Source organism: Oncorhynchus gorbuscha, linkage group LG23 (assembly GCF_021184085.1).
Source record: "Oncorhynchus gorbuscha isolate QuinsamMale2020 ecotype Even-year linkage group LG23, OgorEven_v1.0, whole genome shotgun sequence".
Lineage (NCBI taxonomy): Eukaryota > Metazoa > Chordata > Actinopteri > Salmoniformes > Salmonidae > Oncorhynchus > Oncorhynchus gorbuscha.
Genome location: NC_060195.1, coordinates 43,086,473 through 43,106,858, shown reverse-complemented (window position 1 = coordinate 43,106,858; position 20,386 = coordinate 43,086,473). Strand labels below are relative to the sequence as shown.

Genomic DNA, 20,386 nt, shown 5'->3' with positions numbered 1-20,386 from the left:
GAGGACACAATGGAGTTGTCAACCGTGATGGCGAGATCATGGAACGGGCAGTCCTTCCCCGGGAGGAAGAGCAGCTCCATCTTGCCGAAGTTCAGCTTGAGGTGGTGATCCGTCATCCACACTGATATGTCTGCCAGACATGCAGAGATGCGATTCGCCACCTGGTCATCAGAAGGGGGAAAGGAGAAGATTAATTGTGTGTCGTCTGCATAGCAATGATAGGAGAGACCATGTGAGGTTATGACAGAGCCAAGTGACTTGGTGTATAGCGAGAATAGGAGAGGGCCTAGAACAGAGCCCTGGGGGACACCAGTGGTGAGAGCGCGTGGTGAGGAGACAGATTCTCGCCACGCCACCTGGTAGGAGCGACCTGTCAGGTAGGACGCAATCCAAGCGTGGGCCGCGCCAGAGATGCCCAACTCTGAGAGGAGGATCTGATGGTTCACAGTATCGAAGGCAGCCGATAGGTCTAGAAGGATGAGAGCAGAGGAGAGAGAGTTAGCTTTAGCGGTGCGGAGCGCCTCCGTGATACAGAGAAGAGCAGTCTCAGTTGAATGACTAGTCTTGAAACCTGACTGATTTGGATCAAGAAGGTCATTCTGAGAGAGATAGCGGGAGAGCTGACCAAGGACGGCACGTTCAAGAGTTTTGGAGAGAAGAAAGAAGGGATACTGGTCTGTAGTTGTTGACATCGGAGGGATCGAGTGTAGGTTTTTTCAGAAGGGGTGCAACTCTTGCTCTCTTGAAGACGGAAGGGACGTAGCCAGCGGTCAGGGATAAGTTGATGAGCGAGGTGAGGTAAGGGAGAAGGTCTCTGGAAATGGTCTGGAGAAGAGAGGAGGGGATAGGGTCGAGCGGGCAGGTTGTTGGGCGGCCGGCCGTCACAAGACGCGAGATTTCATCTGGAGAGAGAGGGGAGAAAGAGGTCAGAGCACAGGGTAGGGCAGTGTGAGCAGAACCAGCGGTGTCGTTTGACTTAGCAAACGAGGATCGGATGTCGTCGACCTTCTTTTCAAAATGGTTGACGAAGTCATCTGCAGAGAGAGAGGGAGGAGGGGGGGGGAAGGAGGATTCAGGAGGAAGGAGAAGGTGGCAAAGAGCTTCCTAGGGTTAGAGGCAGATGCTTGGAATTTAGAGTGGTAGAAAGTGGCTTTAGCAGCAGAGACAGAGGAGGAAAATGTAGAGAGGGGGGAGTGAAAGGATGCCAGGTCCGCAGGGAGGCGAGTTTTCCTCCATTTCCGCTCGGCTGCCCGGAGCCCTGTTCTGTGAGCTCGCAATGAGTCGTCAAGCCACGGAGCGGGAGGGGAGGACCGAGCCGGCCTGGAAGATAGGGGACATAGAGAGTCAAAGGATGCAGAAAGGGAGGAGAGGAGGGTTGAGGAGGCAGAATCAGGAGATAGGTTGGAGAAGGTTTGAGCAGAGGGAAAAGATGATAGGATGGAAGAGGAGAGAGTAGCGGGGGAGAGAGAGCGAAGGTTGGGACGGCGCGATACCATCCGAGTAGGGGCAGTGTGGGAAGTGTTGGATGAGAGCGAGAGGGAAAAGGATACAAGGTAGTGGTCGGAGACTTGGAGGGGAGTTGCAATGAGGTTAGTGGAAGAACAGCATCTAGTAAAGATGAGGTCTAGCGTATTGCCTGCCTTGTGAGTAGGGGGAAGGTGAGAGGGTGAGGTCAAAAGAGGAGAGGAGTGGAAAGAAGGAGGCAGAGAGGAATGAGTCAAAGGTAGACGTGGGGAGGTTAAAGTCGCCCAGAACTGTGAGAGGTGAGCCGTCCTCAGGAAAGGAGCTTATCAAGGCATCAAGCTCATTGATGAACTCTCCGAGGGGACCTGGAGGGCGATAAATGATAAGGATGTTAAGCTTGAAAGGGCTGGTAACTGTGACAGCATGAAATTCAAAGGAGGCGATAGACAGATGGGTAAGGGGAGAAAGAGAGAATGACCACTTGGGAGAGATGAGGATCCCGATGCCACCACCCCGCTGACCAGAAGCTCTCGGGGTGTGCGAGAACACGTGGGCGGACGAAGAGAGAGCAGTAGGAGTAGCAGTGTTATCTGTGGTGATCCATGTTTCTGTCAGTGCCAAGAAGTCGAGGGACTGGAGGGAGGCATAGGCTGAGATGAACTCTGCCTTGTTGGCTGCAGATCGGCAGTTCCAGAGGCTACCGGAGACCTGGAACTCAACGTGGGTCGTGCGCGCTGGGACCACCAGATTAGGGTGGCAGCGGCCACGCGGTGTGGAGCGTTCGTATGGTCTGTGCAGAGAGGAGAGAACAGGGATAGACAGACACATAGTTGACAGGCTACAGAAGAGGCTACGCTAATGCAAGGAGATTGGAATGACAAGTGGACTACACGTCTCGAATGTTCAGAAAGTTAAACTTACGTAGCAAGAATCTTATTGACTAAAATTATGAAAATGATACAGTACTGCTGAAGTAGGCTAGCTGTGGCAGTGGCTGCGTTGTTGACTTTGTAGGCTAGCTGGCAGTGGCTGCGTTGTTGACACTACACTAATCAAGTCGTTCCGTTGAGTGTAACAGTTTCTACAGTGCTGCTATTCGGGGGCTAGCTGGCTAGCTAGCAGTGTTGATTACGTTGCATTAAAAGAACGACAATAGCTGGCTAGCTAACCTAGAAAATCGCTCTAGACTACACAATTATCTTTAATACACAGACGTCCAATGTAGCTAGCTATGTAGCTAGCTACGATCAAACAAATCAAACCGTTGTGCTGTAATGAAATGAAATGAAAAATGTGATGCTACCTGTGGAGCGAAGAGGAATGCGACCGGGTTGTTGAGTGTGGAAGTTCTATTCAGTAGACGTTGGCTAGCTGTTGGCTATCTAGCAGTGTCTCCTACGTTAAGGACGACAAATAGCTGGCTAGCTAACCTCGGTAAATTAAAATAATCACTCTAAGACTACACGCTCTAAACTACACAATTATCTTGAATACAAAGACAGCAAAGACAACTATGTAGCTAGCTAACACTACACTAATCAAGTCGTTCAGTTGAGTGTAATAGTTTCTACAGTGCTGCTATTCGGTAGACGGTGGACGTTTGCTAGCTGGCTAGCTGCTGGGCAGATAGCAGTGTAGACTACGTTAGGACGACGAAATACGAAGTTGCAATAGAAGTGCTGACTGTTTCACTTTGTTGTCCTCTTTCTTTTCCTTTTTCTTCTGTCCTTTTGTCCTTATTTTGTCTTCCTTTCTTCTGTTAACTAGATATTTTTTGTTGTTATTCTTTGTAAGCTAGCTAGCTTCTTCCAGGAGAGTCCCTAGCAACTGCTTAGCAACAAGTAAACAATTCTGCTAGCAATTCAGCTAGCTAAGATAACTGTACAATTTTAAGAAAAATAGTTAATTTTTCAAAAGCCTGTCTTTTTTGGTTTGTTCCTTGTTTTGTCTTCTATTGAGTCTTGCAGTTTTCTCTTGATTTTTTTCGATGTACTTCACTCTAAAAAACCATTTAAATCTCAATATATACAGGAGCTCATTTTTCAGCAGCTGCTCAATTTAGAACTCCGGAACACTTTTTCGGAATTTCTCTACCTACAGTGTACTACTCTTTTTATAGTCCCGTTTTTGTCACAACCCGTGTGACGTGACAAAGAGCTCTTATAGGACCTGGGCACAAATAATAATATAATAAATAATCCCCCAAAACTATCATTTTTTTTCACCATTTTACATATAAAACCTTATTTGTTCATCGAAAATTGTGAATAACTCACCGCAGGTTAATGAGAATTTTGTGCTTGAAAAGATGCTCATGACTCTGCAATGTTGGGTTGTATTGGAGAGTCTTAGTCTTAAATCATTTACCACGTAATCTGTGCCTGTATTTAGTTTTCCTGCTAGTGAGGGCCGAGAATCCACTCTCACATAGGTACGTAGTTGCAAAGGGCATCAGGTTATGATAGTTGTTAATACGGCTAGGGGACACCAGCCAGCGGGACACCTGTTGACAACTTCCGGTGAAATTGGAGGGCGCGCAATTCAAATTACTATCCATCATTTTTATGATTATTTAACATTTAGGTACATGTGTCTTACATGGGTTAAAAGTTTAAAGTCTTGTTCATCTAAGTCTATTGTCCAATTTACAATGGGCTTTACAGCGAACGCATGCCATGCCTTTGTTCGAAGACGGCTCCTCACATCAAACTATTTTTCCACCAGCACAGGTTTCTTAAAAATGTCACTCCTGGGTTGGCCGAAATTGAGACTCTGCTGTTTGAAAATGTCCCTATAAACCCAGAATTTTAACCTGATCAAAACGATTACATTTCAATTAGCTGGTTATTAAAAACTAGTACAGAGAATACAATATGTTTGTAATTGATATTCATATAGACATTAATTCATATTTTCACTTGCCTGAAGACTGCTGTTGGTTAGCTGGAACACAGACATGGAAGTGACCTTGCACACATTCAATCTCTGGCCTGCTTGCTGTACATGGTATTTGAAGGTTTGTTTCCGTCGTTTGTTCTCCTTTGTATCCTCAGGTTTACGTCTCCGTTTCACCTCATGCTGCAATAAAAATGGACAATGCTGAATTCAGAATTTAATATACTGTATCACATTCAGGATATTGCTTGATCAGGACCTCCATCTTTCACACACTCCCAATCTATACACAGAATGAGTTTGGATTGCACCATTGTGTAACACAGCACTTTTAGAGTTAATGTTAATGTACGTATCATTACTTTCAAAGTTAAGCTATGCAAGTGTTCAATATAGCTATTATAATAATAGGCGTTTTGTCTTATTTCTAACCTGTTCTAAGCCTGTTCAACGCTTTGTTTCTTGTATGGGACAGTGTAGAAACTGTTGAACAGATGCAGCTTGCGCTCATCAGTCAACTTTCCACAATCCGTTCTGCACGTCGTGGAACACGCTCTTCCCTGCAGGATACAGTGTAACTAGCTAGCTACTGTAGCCATGTCGAATCATCCGGTGGATGGAGAAAAAGTAGCTAGCTATGTTTCTTCTATAATCTAGCAATAACATTTGTAACGATAATGTATGAGTTAGTAGCCAACGAACTTTAGTTAATATGTTTTCTCTATAGTTACAAATGAGACAACCCAGAACATACATGTTAGTTACTGTACTCTATAGCCAGCTAGCTTGATTGTTTGATATGCGGTTCTTCCACATACCTCTTTTGGACAGCTTTTTCCAGTTTTTTTCTTGACCCTTACGATTTGTATAGGGTTTTCCAGCATCCAAAGGTCTTTCTTTGCCTGTCTTTCCATTCTTTTAGTTTTGTTTTACGTTTCTTTCCAGCATTTCTGCGATTTTCATCAGCAACAGAAAGGTTGTGCGCTTGTCCGTCCATTCTTGAGTGGTGCACATAAACGGTTATTCCACGAGAGCCTATCTTTAAATTTTAAATGATTGTTAATTAGCGCTTGGAAAGCTTGTGAAACCGGTTCACTATAGAAAAAGGGTGTCTAATAATGATTTTTCATGTATATCTCTTTTTTTTGTAAATGTCACATATATGGTTCTTCGTCAGTAGGATTATCTTTCTGTGTTATTATATTATAATTTAGTCTATGATTTGATCGAGCGGTCTGACTGAGCGGTGGTAGGCAGCAGCAGGCTCGCAAGCATTCATTCAAACAGCACTTTCCTGTGTTTTCCAGCAGCTCTTTGCAATGCTTCAATCATTGTGCTGTTTATGACTTAAAGCCTATCAACTCCAGAGATTAGGCTGGCAATACTAAAGTACCTATTAGAACATCCAATAGTCAAAGGTATATGAAATACAAACGGTATAGAGAGAAAAAGTCCTATAACTACAACCTAAAACTTCTTAACTGGGGAATATTGAAGACTCACGTTAAAAGAAACCACCAGCTTTCATATGTTCTGAGAAAGAAACTTAAACGTTAGATTTTTTACATGGCACATATTGCACCTTTACTTTCTTCTCCAACACTTTGTTTTTGCATTATTTAAACCAAATTGAACATGTTTCATTATCTGAGACTAAATTTGATTGATGTATTATATTAAGTTAAAATAAGTGTTCATTGTTCATACAGTATTGTTGTAATTGTCATTATTACAAATATATAATAATCGGACGATTTAATCGGTATCTGCTTTTTTTGGTCCGGTAATCTGTATCGGCGTTGATAAAATCTGTCGGCTGATCTTTTTTTCTATCCAATGGTACCAATTACAGTATATGCATATCCTGGCTTCAGGGTCTGAGTAACAGGCAGTTTACTTTGGGCACGTCAGTCAGACAGGAAGTGGAGAAAAATAGACCTTAGCCTGAAGAAGTTTTAATGCAGACAGAGAAGAGCTTCAACTTCTTAATCATAGCCTCAATTTTGTCCTGCACATGAATATAGTTGTAGAGTCCCTGTAATCCTAGATTCAGATCATTCAGGCAAGAAAAAACATCACCCAGATAGGCCAGTCATGTGAGAAACTCGTCATCATGCAAGCGGTCAGACAATTATGGTCAGTAAAAACTTTAAGCTTGTCTCTCAATTTAAAAGCATGTCAATACTATGCCCCTTGGTAACGCTTTTACAACATACAGAGAAGTGCACTGGTTATATGGTATCTGTCCATATCATTGCATAGTGCAGAAAATACACAAGGGTTCAGGGGCCTTGCTTTTACATTGTTAACCATTTTCACTGTAGTGTCCAAAACGTCCTTCTAGTTGTCAGGCATTCCCTTGGCCATGTACACAAGTGGCATCAGGAGCAACTGCACGTGCGTTACCACTCCACTATGTCTCTCTGTTATGGCATTTGCGCCATTAGTACAGATACCAACACATCTTGACCACCAAAGTACATTTGATGTCACAAAGCTGTCCAGTAGTAACGTAATGGACTTATACCAGGAGCTGTGCCAGGCCCGCCACATCCGACTCATCCAGCTGTAACACACAGAAATCACTGGCTTGTATGCGAAGCAGTAATTGTTTCAAATCATCTACTGCCATGTCTCTTATGCATCGTGAAACAGTGTTGTTTGATGAAGACATTGTCTGTATAGTTTATTTTGGCCTTTTCCCCCAGCATTGTCCCACCCATATCCACAGCAGCACGAAGAATTAAAAGTATGGGGCTAGCCTGTCCCTAGCCACTCGGTAGCTCAACATATCGGACACTTCTAGACCCTTCTTTTTAATGGTATCTGTTGCTTTTATACATGTCTTACTACTCGAAAGTCGTCTTAATTCTCGCTCAAAAAACAATTTTTCAAATTGCCGTGTTTTGTTTCTAAATGACTGCGCAAGAGTGAAGGTTTCATTGAGTTGAGATGGTACTTTTGAACAAATAACACACTGTGGCTGAGAAAAGGCCCTACTCCCAAAATAAGTGAACCCCAAATTAATGTAGTTCTCATCATATATGCGTCTCTTAAATGGTCCAACGTCCCTGTCTGTTCAGTGCTTTCCCGGGTAAGGGGGCAGCAGCTCTTCGGCTGCATCAGATTCACAACTGTCAGTGTCTATGCTAGCTGGGCTAAAAATAAATGTAGAATTACTGATGCTAGCATTGGATGTGCTTGTGGAAGCAGAACAACTTGTCGTCGAAAGGTGCAGTTGTAGTACTACTGGTAGTAGCAGTACTAACAGTAGAGCTGTTATTTGTCTATGGACTCGGGCCTTTTTAAAAACATTTTAATACATTCTTGAGCAAATGGAATAGCAGAAGCTATGTTTGGCTACATATGTGGAATTCCCGCGAGAGTGTAACGGTTAATGTGATTAGATGTTAATTATTTGATGAGGCTACCTGTATATGACATTGTGTTGTTTAGCTGAACACTAGATGGTTGAATTCTATTTTTGACATTGAAACGAGGCTACTCAGGCAAGGAACAAAAACTCACCCAAATGTATAGCCCCATTGGAAAATGTGAAGAAAAAAATGTGAAGCGCATTTTTATTTGGTTTACCCCTGATGGCAGGGTTACGGGTACCCCAGTTTTGGAAAAGCTGCTCTACTATAAGCCTTTTTAGAGAATGTTGCTGTAAGTCCAACCTGCCTCACAAACGCAGACCATTTATGGCGTTCTGTGGGTGAGCGGTATGCTGATGTCAACATTGTGAACAGAGTGCTTGGTGGTGGCAGTGGGGTTATGGTATGGGCAGGTATAGGCTACGAGCACAATTAAATTTGAACGATGGCAATTTGAATGCACATGGATACCGTGACGAGATTCGGTGACCCATTGTCATGCCATTAATCCGCTGTAATCACCTAATTTTTCAACATAATGCACGGCCCAATGTCGCTGAAAATGGCCCTGTTCTTCAATGGCCTGCATACTCACCAGACATGTCACCCATTGAGCATGTTTGGGATGCTCTGGATCGGAGTGTACGACATCGTATTCCAGTTCCCACCAATATCGAACAAATTCGCATAGCCATTGAAGAGGAGTGGGACAACATTCCACAGTCCACAATCAACAGCCTGATCAGCTCTTTGGTTCAGTATAATATTAGGTTTTGATTGAAGATCTGATAACAATCCATGTCAAATATATAAAAAAATAGAGATAATCAGAAAGGAGAAAAATACTTTTTCACTGCACTGTATGTGATTACAGCTTTAGCCTAATAGGCTTGTCCCAGGGTCTGCGTCAGGCCCATTATCGCTAATCGAAGGCGACTGCTGCTAAATGCCACTCTCCTCCCCAACCTACCTGAGGTTGATCGCTGAACGATTACACAGGAAATGCTCAGCTCTTTTCTTAACTTAATATCGACACTAAATTGTGGAGCCGCCCATTGCTCCCCGTGGAGACACTGTGAGCATTAGGCCCCACCGTTCGAAACCGTTCAGTGATAGCATAGCCCCTTCTCCTCAGAGAGAGGGAACTGGATGGATGGGCGGGAGTGGAGGAAAGTAAAAACGAGGGGACCATGTTGGTCAGATGCAGCTCAGTGGGGTTGTATTAGGGCTCGAGGGACAAAGCTGACCTCACAATAATCAAGATGGCGCCGGAGGGGTTGGCTGCCATCTTATCGGCTCATAACCAACCATGCATTTTTAAAATTTTGTACAGAATTTATATTTTTTATATATATTTTTTATTATTGTTGTTTTTGAGGGGTGGATCAGTTTGGATGTTGCGGAGATATATACACTTTTTTTAAATATACCTTTATTATTCCTTGTAAACCCTACCACCCCTCCCCCGATTGGAGGAAACTAAAACAATAACACTTAGGCTTCTACCTTCAGTTTATACGTATTATGCATATTTTACTATAGTTATATTTTGTTTGTTTTTAGTCCTTCCCCTATTGCTGATGTCCATCCAGTTTGATTTCTATTTGTAACTGTGCTATTTCACATTTCTGAACATGTATAGATTTTACTGACCCCGTATGCTTTACATATGTTATCTTGTTGTTATTAGTCCCACCCTTTAGCTCCATTCAACCCCTCCCATTTATCTCTTAACGCCATCCATTTTGGATTTCTATTTGCCATATATTTTTCAACTGTGCTGTGTCATGACATTGGCCTGTGGGTAAGGATTATGACCCCCCCCATAAATACCTTGCTCCCTTCCCTCTCTCTTGACTCTGCAGAGGGACTCTTGAATAACCTTTGTTGAACATAGAGAGCCTGGGAACATCAAACAAGTGGAGGGAAAGGAACCAAATTTCGGTTATATAACCAGTTGAAAATTTGCGTTGGTACTTAATGAATATGATGTCAGTTCGGTTGTCATCTGATACATTATGACTGATGACAGGATGGCCAAAGCTGTATCGGGGAAAGTCTACACATTATAGTTATCAGATTCACATGGAATTGTTGTGCAATTCAAATGTTTAAATATAAAATGATTTGTGAAAAGATTAAATGTAATTTTATATTCCAAATGAGAGGTTTTCATAAGGGTTTTCATAAGGTTAGGGCTCAGCTCTGCTCAATCAGTGGCCCGCCCCTGTGAAGAGACATGAGTTATAAACTATGAAACACACCCTTCTCCCTCCACTATATAAGCCCTTGACGAAAGTGTAACCTCCTGTTCCAAGCACAATAGGACGACGGTCCATACATTGAAAAGGACTAACGTGTCAACTACAGAACTAAGCCAACTTCAGCGTGAGCTTTGGTTGCTTATGGTATGAACTTTGAACTCTTAATTCACTACTGAAGTGACACCTCCTAGCCGTTGAGTTAGCAGCGGCCGCTGGAAATGTGGGCTAGGAGAAGACTGACAGAGTATCCCATCTACCACACAATGTCAACACCACAACGTATCCCATTCACCAACAGAGACACCGTTCAAAGGATTCTGTTGGGCAACACGGCCTTCCATCTACCACCAACCAATTGAAGCGCAGCTCAGGTTAAATATTTATTGCATTTTCCTTTTCCAAATGGGCAGTAATTTAGGATGCATTAGATTCTGTATTTACGATAGAGTAGCTACCTACGGCCCGATAGAGACATAGCTTCTCCCTTTGTTCCTCGAGTCTTCCCGCTCTTTCACTCAAACCCAACCCAAGTTCTTTGTGTAACCAGCTGTCATATCTGTTCCATCCGCCAGGGACGTTTTCCTGTATGATTCATTCTGTGTATATGTAATTCTGTGTGATTTAGTTAGGTATTTAGTAAATAAATAATTCAACCCAATTCAACGGATTCAACTTGTTAGCCAGGGTTCGTGCAGATAACCAATAATTTACAACTTTCAGATGAAACTGAAATAAGGTGACGATTAATATTGACTGCGATTGATATTAAAAATATTACTAGGTCTTTAACCTATCTAGGGTACGTGGGACGCTAGCGTCCCATCTGGCTAACATCCAGTGAGATTACAGAAAACAAAACACATATTTTACATCGGTTTAAAGATTAACTTCTTGTTAAACCAACCAGTGTCTTATTTATAAAATGCTTTTTTGGCGGAAGCATACCTAGCCCAGAACATACCTAGCCCAAAACATAGCCCAGTTGACAAATTATTACAAACAGTAACCAGCCTAGCAGAAGCGTTACAAAACTCAGAAATAGAGAGAAAATTAATCCCTTACTTTTGATGATCTTCATATGGTGGCAATCAGAAGACATTAGTTTACTCAATAAATGTTCCTTTTGTTCGATGAAGTCTCTATATATCCAAAAGCCTCAGTTTTGTTAGCGCATTTTCTTCAGTATCCACATGCTCGAACGCAGTCAAAACAATGAGAAAAAAATTCCAAATTGTATTCGTAAAGTTCATAGAAACATGACAAACGATGTTTATATTCAATCCTCAGGTTGTTGTTTTTAGCCTAAATGATCTATAATATTTCAACCGGACAATAACGTCATCAATATAAAAGGTAAACAAGAAATGCAAATGCGCATGAAAAAGCTCTGCGACACGGTAGGGTCCACTCATTCAGACTGGTCTTACTCTCTCATTTATAAGAATACAAGCCTAAAACGATTTCTAAAGACTGTTGACATCTAGTGGAAGGCATAGGAACTGCAAATGGAGTCCTTAACTTCTTGCGTCGAGCCATCCCGGATCCGAGATCGTGACTACAGCCTCAAGGCCATTACCATAACGCAATGTTAACTATTCATGAAAATCGCAAATGAAATGAAATCAATATGCTAGCTTTCAAGCTTAGCCTTTTGTTAACAACACTGTCATCTCAGATTTGAAAAAATATGCTTCTCTACCATTGCAAACTAGTATTTAGCATTAGCATTACCATTAGCAGGCCACATTTTCCCAAAAACCAGCAAAAACATTCAAATCATTTACCTTTGAAGAACTTTGGATGTTTTTAATGAGGACACTCTCAGTTAGATAGCAAATGTTCAGTTTTTCCTGAAATATTTTTTGTGCAGGAGAAATCGGTCCGTTTGGTGCGTCACGTTTGGCTACCAAAAAAAAACAAATTCAGTTATCCAAACGCCAAACTTTTTTCCAAATTAACTTCATAATATCGACAAACATGACAAACGTTGTTTAGAATCAATCCTCAAGGTGTTTTGCACATATCTATTCGATGATAAATCATTCGTGGCAGTTGGGTTTCTCCTCTGGAGCAAATGGAAAAATGCACGCAGCTGGAGATTCCGCAATAATTTCAACGAAGGACACCAAGTGGGCACCTGGTAAATGTAGTCTCTTATGGTCAATCTTCCAATGATATGCCTACAAATACGTCAAAATGCTGCAGACACCTTGGGAAAACGACAGAAAGTGTAGGCTCATTCCTGGCACATTCACAGCCATATAAGGAGACATTGGAACACAGCGCCTTCAAAATCTGGGCCATTTCCTGTTTGAAATTTCATATTGGTTTCGCCTGTAGCATCAGTTCTGTGGCACTCACAGACAATATCTTTGCAGTTTTGGAAACGGCAGAGTGTTTTCTTTCCAAAGCTGTCAATTATATGCATAGTCGAGCATCTTTTTGTGACAAAATATCTTGTTTAAAACGGGAACGTTTTTTTATCCAAAAATTAAGAGCGCCCCCTATATCGAAGAAGTTAATAGTTTTGGAAACTTTGGAGTGTTTTCTATCCAACTCTACCAGTTATATGCATGTCATGTCTTCTGGGCCCGAGTAGCAGGCCGTTTAATTTGGGCTTGCTTTTCAGCCAAAATTCTGAATGGTACCCCCTACCCTAGAGAAGTTAAGAGTTTATTCGGAAGATAACTGCTCTATTAATATTCTCCATAGTGCCCCGACTTTCAAGTTAATTACATTTACATGATTAGCTCAATCAGGTAATATTAATTACAGAGAAAGGATTTTACAGAATAGCATGTCATATCACTTAATCCGGCATAGCCAAAGACACGACAGCTGTGCTGCTTTACAAAAGTACTCAACCTTTCTATTCTCTTAGCTTCTACAGATTGAGAATTAAAAAACATTTTTGCTAAAATAATTATATTATTGATTGATTGACTATGACTTTTCAGATCAGCCAGTATTGCTATCTGCATCGTTAGTTCTAGGTAAATGTTGTTGCTACTGAAAAGAGCTTCTGGACATCAGAACTGCGATTACTCACCTCCGATTAGACAGTTTTTCTTCAATGAGTCGGTACGAGAGTGATATACTACAGACACCTGACCAGTCCCAGATCCCCGTCATTCGCTGGAGAAGGAAACCGAGATTTCCCATCCTGCTAATGTTGAATCGCTGGAAAATTAATGGGAAGAACTGAACGCCCATATATCCTCCCAACGGGATATTAATAACTGTAATATCTTATTTCAACGAGTTGTTGCTGAACGACAACATTAATAAAATACAGCTGGTGGGTTGTACACTCTATCGACAGGATAGAACAGCAACATCTGGTAAGACACGGGGCGGGAGCCTATGCATATATGTAAACAACAGCTGGTGCGCGATATCTAAGAAAGTCTCAAACAGGAAAACGCTCATCCAGAGGTGGCGCTCCTAGTAGCCATGGATTTTAATGCAGGGAGTTTTACATAATTTCTATCAGCATGTTAAATGTGCAACCAGAGGGGGGAAAAAAATTCTAGATCACCTTTACTCCACACACAGAGATGCGTACAAAGCTCTCCCTTCCCCTCCATTTGGCAAATGTTTACAAGCAAAAATGAAAGCGGGAAGGAGGAGTACACCACATCAGTCACTGGCTTTATCAATAAGTGCATTGAGGACGTCGTCCCTATAGTCCCTACAGTGACTGTATGTCCATACCCCAACCAGAAGCCATGGATTAAAGGCAACATTCGCACTGAGCTAAAGGGCAGGGCGAGCGCTTTCAAGGAGCGAGACTCTAACCCGGACGCTAATAAAAAATCCCGCTACGCCCTCCGTAGAACCATCAAACAGGCAAAGCGGCAATACAGGACTAAGCTCGAATCATACTCATGAGGACGGCCACAGGAAAGGAAGACCCAGTGTTACCTCTTCTACAGAGTATAAATTCATTAGAATTAACTGCAGCCCAAATAAATGCTTCACAGAGTTCAAGTAACAGACACATCTCAACATCAACTGTTCAGAGGAGACTGCGTGAATCAGGCATTCAAGGTTGATTTGCTGCAAGGAAACCACTACTAAAGGACACCAGTAAGAACACGAGCAATGGACATTAGACCGGTGGAAATGTGTTCTTTGGTCTGGAGTCCAAATTTGAGATGTTTGGTTCTAACCGCTGTGTCTTTATGAGATGCAGAGTAGGTGAACGGATGCTCTCTGCATGCGTGGTTCCCACCGCGAAGCATGAAAGAGAAGGCACAATTCCAGGCACACTTAACCAGCATGGCTACCACCACATTCTGCAGCGGTACTCCATCCCATCTGGTTTGCATTTAGTGGGATTATCAATTTTTTTCTTCAACAGCACAATGACCCAACACCTCCAGGCTGTGTAATGGCTATTTGACCAAGAATGAGAGTGATGGAGTGCTGCATCAGATGACCTGGTTTCAACAATCAGCCGACCTCAACCCAAGTGAGATGGTTTGGGATGAGTTGGACCGCAGAGTGAAGGAATAGTAGCCAACAAGTGCTCAGCATATGTGGGAACTCCTTCAAGACTGTTGGAAAATAATTCCAGGTGATGCTGGGTGAGAGAATGGCAAGAGTGTGCAAAGCTGTCATCAATGCAAAGAGTGGCTACATTGAAGGTTTTAAAATAAAAAAACATATTTGGATTTGTTAAATACTTGTTTGAATACTACACTCCATATGTGTTATTTCATAGTTTTGATGTTGTCGCTATTATTCTAGAATGTAGAAAGAAGAACCCTTTTAATGATTAGGTGTGTCTGAACATGTGATTGGTATTGTATATGCATTAAGTGCTTGCTTTCATTACACGGCCACTTTGTCTCATCTCCAATGTGAATTCATGGGACTACTCACATTGAGCCAAAGCTCTCCTTTTTCTTTCTCTCTCTGTCTCTCTCGTTCTTTCTTTCTCTTTGGCCTTTTTCCAGGTATGATTTTGTGGAGCTCGAGGAGCCGTCTGAGGACACCATCCTGGGCCGCTGGTGCGGGTCCCAGGTACCCGCCAGCCACATGTCCAAAGGCAGTCAGATCCGGGTGAGATTCAGATCTGATGAGTACTTCCCCTCCGAGCCTGGCTTCAGCATTCGCTACTCCCTGCTCCCCATGGTAAGCCATAAGTCATCTTTCCTCTGAGCACATAAACGGCACACGCTCCCTCACATAATAACCTATTATGTAACGGCCACTGCTATTCTGTATGTATAAACCTTTCTCTGTGTTTGTTTTGTCCTGCGTTCATAGCTAAGTGCTGTTGTGATAGAAATCGTGACCTGGATTACTTTTTGAGGCACCTGTGTGATTGTCTCGCTCTGGCACTGCTGTCGATCCAATCAGACAAGGTTTCAAAAAGAGGTGGATGGTGGTGGAGTGTTAATGGTGTTGGGTGAGTTAATGGTGCTGTGTCTCAGACACAGCATGGCCAGCTGACCCTGGTTGGATTCTACTCCGACTGGATATAAAAGATGGATTAAAAAAACTGGAAGAGTGGCTCTTTTTCGCTGATTCTTCCGTCCTTTCTTTCTCGGTTCAGTCATGCTCTATTGGCAGGAGGTGTGGCAGTAATCCCAATTTAGTTAATGAAAGATCACACAACTTTGGATCATACCGCTGTCACTGTCTGTTTACATCCCATGCCTTGCATTTTATTAGTCTCCTCTCTTTTTTACTCTCTCCCCCATCCCCCCTCACTCTTGCTCTTGCTCTCCAGAGAGAGAGAGAGAGAGAGAGAGAGAGAGAGAGAGAGAGAGAGAGAGAGAGAGAGAGAGAGAGAGAGAGAGAGAGAGAGAGAGAGAGAGAGAGAGAGAGAGAGAGAGAGAGAGAGAGAGAGAGAGAGAGAGAGAGAGAGAGAGAGAGAGAGAGAGAGAGAGAGAGAGAGAGAGAGAGAGAGAGAGAGAGAGAGAGAGAGAGAGAGAGAGAGAGAGAGAGAGAGAGAGAGAGAGAGAGAGAGAGAGAGAGAGAGAGAGAGAGAGAGAGAGAGAGAGAGAGAGAGAGAGAGAGAGAGAGAGAGAGAGAGAGAGAGAGAGAGAGAGAGAGAGAGAGAGAGAGAGAGAGAGAGAGAGAGAGAGAGAGAGAGAGAGAGAAACAGCTCTTCCCTCCAGTTGTTGATGGGCAGAGACAAATATGTTGCGCTCTGCCACTACTTGAGGGAGACTGCAAGTATTGTGTGTCCTGCAGAGTCAAGAGGATAAAAAAAAAAGCTGACATTGTATATCCCTTTGAGCATGGTGTATCAATACACCCGGTCACTAAAAAGATACAGGCGTCCTTCCTAACTCAGTTGCTGGAGAGGAATGGAAACCACTCAGAGATTTCACCAGGAGCCCAGTGATGACTTTAACATAGTTCGTTTCTAAATTACTTTGATAGGAGAAAACTGAGGATGGATCAACAGCATTGTAGTTACAAACCAGCTTCACCTGGAATGCTTTTCCTAAAGTCTTAAAGGAGTTCCCACATATTCTGAGCACTTGTTGGCTGCGTTTCCTTCACTCTGCAGTCCAACTCATCCCAAACCATCTCAATTGGGTTGAGGTTGGGTGATTGTGGAGGCCAGGTCATCTGATGCAGCAATCAATCACTCTCCTTCTTCGTCAAATAGCCCTTACACAGCGTGTTGGGCCATTGTCCCATTGAAAAACAAATCATAGTCCCACTAAGCGCAAACCAGATGAGATCGCTAAAGAATGCTGTGGTAGCCATGCTGGTTAAGTGTGCCTGGAATTCTTAATAAATCAAAGCAAAGCACCCCCATACCATCACACCACCACCTCCGTGCTTCACGGTGGAAACCACACATGCGGAGAACATCTGTTCACCTACTCTGAGTCTCACATAGACACAGCGATTGGAACAAAAATCACACATTTGAACTCATCAGATCAAAGGACAGATTTCCACCGGCCTAATGTCCATTGCTCGTGCTTCTTGGCCCAAGCAAGTCTCTTCCTCTTATTGGTGTGCTTTTTAGTAGTGGTTTCTTTGCATGAATTCAACCATGAATGCCTGATTCACGTCATGAGAGCCAGTTTCATCATAGTGCTTGACGGGTTTTGCAACTGCACTTGAAGAAACTTTCAAAGTTCTTGAAATATTCCGGATTGACTGACATTCATGCCTTAAAGTAATGATTGACTGTAATTTCTCTTTGCTTATTTGAGCTGCTCTTGCCATAATATGGTGGCTCAAGAAGGTGTCTTTTACACAGGTAACAAACTGAGATTAGGAGCACTCCTAATCTCAGCTCGATACCTATATAAAAGACACCTGGGAGCCAGAAATCTATCTGATTGAGAGGGGGTCAAATACTTATTTCCCTCATTAAAATGCTAATGCTAATCAATTTCTAAACATTTTTACATGTGTTTTTTTTTTTTTTTTATTCTGTCTCTCACTGTTCAAATAAACCCACCATTAAAATTATTGACTGATCATTTCTTTGTCAGTGGGCAAACGTACAAAATCAGCAGGGGATCAAATACTTTTTTCCCTCACTGTACATATCCCAACCAGAAGCCTTGGATTACAGTCAACATCCACACCGAGTTAAAGGCTTGAGCTTTCACTTTCATGGAGCGGGACACTAATCCGGATGTTTATAAGAAATCCCTCTATACCCTCAGACAAACTATCAAACAGGCAGAGCGTCAATATAGGACTAAGATTGAATCCTACTACACCGGCTCAGACGCTTGTCAGATTTGGCAGGGCTTGCAAGCTATTATGGACTACAAAGGGAAACCCAGCTGCAAGCTGCCCAGTGACGCGAGCCTACCAGATGAGCTAAATGCCTTTTATGCTCACTTCGAGGCAAGCAACACTGAAGCATGCATGAGAGCACCAGCTGTTCCGGACAACGGTGTGATCACACTCTTGGTAGCCGATGTGAGCAAGACCTTTAAACAGGTCAACATTCACAAGGCCGCAGGACCAGACGGATTACCGGGGTGTGTGCTGGACCAACTGGCAAGTGTCTTCACTGACATTTTCAACCTCTCCCTGAGCGAGTCTGTAGTACCTACTTGTTTCAAGCAGAGCACCATAGTCCCTGTGCCCAATGATGTGAAGGTAACCTGCCTAAATTAGGCTACCCGGTCTGCAGGGTAGCCTAGTGGTTAGAGTGTTGGACTAGTAACCGAAAGGTTGCAAGTTCAAATCCCAGAGCTGACAAAGTAAATCTGTTGTTCTGCTCCTGAACAGGCAGTTAATCCACTGTTCCTAGGCCGTCATTAAAAATAAGAATCTGTTCTTAACTGACATGCTTAGTTATTAAATAAAGGTTAAAAAACAAAAATGTTTAAATGAATACCGCCTGTAACACTCAAAGTGCCTTTGAAAGGCTGATCATGGCTTACATCAACACCTTCATCCCGGAAACCCTAGACCCACTCCAATTCACGTACCGCCCCAACAGATCCACAGATGACACAATCTCAATTGCACTCTACACTGCCCTTTACCACCTGGACAAAAGGAACACCTATGTGAGAATGCTGTTCATTGACTACAAGTCCGCATATTGACTCGGTTCCCCCTGTATATAGTCTCATTATTGTTACAATCTTATTGTTACTTTTTTATTCGATTTTTTTGTGTTTATTTAATAAATATTTTCTTAACCAACAACGCAGTTCAAGAAATAGAGTTAAGTGCTTGTAAGTAAGAATTTCACGGTAAGGTCTAAGGCCTGTTGTATTCGGCGCTTGTGACAAATAAAACTTGATATGATTCACCTGTTCAGTCTGTCTTGGAAAGAGCAGGTTTTCCTAATATTTTGTACAGCCATCACTCATACAATGCAAGATAGACCATAGACATTGTCTGAAAGACCAGAGGGGACTTGATATTTGTTTGGTTCTTCTCCTTTATCTCTAAACCAAATATCATGGGAGAGATAGTTATAAAGCAGATAGATTTACGGAGAATAAGGATCTCACAGATTTGAAGGTTTTGGTACCCTTTTACAGAATAATGTACGCAATGACTTCTGTCAATCCATAGAGAATAGTTACCCCAAAACCTTAAAATCTGGCCCACCAACATCAACTTTCATTGCTTAGAATCCCATCCAAGCACTATAGAAGTTCTAAGATGGGGAATGAATCTATTTTATTTATGGATGTGAAAGTCATGAGGGTAGAGAAGATGAGGACAGCTTACAGTACTTCTACTCTAGTATGTTTTTATTCACAAATCACAGATCATTTTAACTAACTCAGATCTGAACCCTAAATCGCTAGGTGAACTTTTCTGTATTCTGCATCAATCCTAATCGGAGTGAAAATTTGTATATACTAATTATCTTATCAAATATTATCTTACAAAATATACAACACTATGCTTTAGGCACTCCAAATCTCTCAATCCATAACCGAGTAAGAATCCAGTTTGCTGTAGGATTTGTGCCTCCTTAAACATTGGTCCCCAAAAGCAATGTTGAGTTCTCCTCTAAGGTCTACAATTTGTCTATTTGTTTTTGCTCTGTGTTATTTACAGGTTTATATTTTTCTTGTAGAACTGTTCTGTTCTAGGGAAGGAGGTGTGTTTTGGCTTAGTCTCCGGCATAGGGTGCACATCAAAAGAGTTGTGGCTGGATCATGAGGTGCTATTTATATATATTTATATTTATTTTATGTCCAAAGGAGGGGAATATATTGTAGAACCTACAATTCTGCTGCCTGCTGTCTTCTCCATGGTACTGATGCATTTTAGGGGCATTGCCATTTTGTTTCTTTCCCATTTGACATTTCATTTTGGAGTCTATGGTAGTACCGTACATCATAAGCTATAGAACAGGAGATTCTGTCTGTGTAATGCAGTCATGTGGATAGGATATAAATGTTTCTCATGCATCCACTACCTGACAGAAAAATGTATATTCGTGATGGAATCATTGATCTTCATGAATGTTTAGGCTTCTCAGGTGATTGCTTGGGACTTGACTTCTTTACACTACTGTAACCACGCTTCCATCCACAGTTCGTGTAATATCATGCCATATAAAAAAATCACACAATGTGATGCAAAATGGATGTTTCGGGTACAATTTTCTAAATGCAGACCGATCATTTGAGCATTCGGTATGGTGTCTTTTTGTGTCTAAAATGTAACGTGAGAAATGGCATATCAGTCATACGACTCGTTGGGATGGCATGCAGTTTATCAGGCTGGAGATTAAATAAATTATGATGAACTTCACAGGGTGGTGCAAGGTGATGCGCTTGAGGCTCCTTTCCAATAAATATTGAGGATCTTATTCTGGTGACATGATGATCGATGCTTGCAACAGTTTTTCTGACAGCTATCGGTAGAGTGGAAAATGCAATGGAAACACGTTGAAAATTTCGATTTTTATTC

General features: G+C 42.3%; 1 protein-coding gene across 1 annotated transcript in view; it reads left to right on the top strand.

Annotated features, from left to right (window-relative positions):
* Positions 1-20,386, top strand: part of LOC124011420 (platelet-derived growth factor C-like) — a 91,168-nt gene that overhangs the window by 55,261 nt on the left and 15,521 nt on the right. The window contains exon 3 of the mRNA XM_046324782.1: positions 14,962-15,139. Coding sequence (XP_046180738.1) covers positions 14,962-15,139 — 178 coding nt within the window. The remainder of the gene's footprint in view (positions 1-14,961; positions 15,140-20,386) is intronic.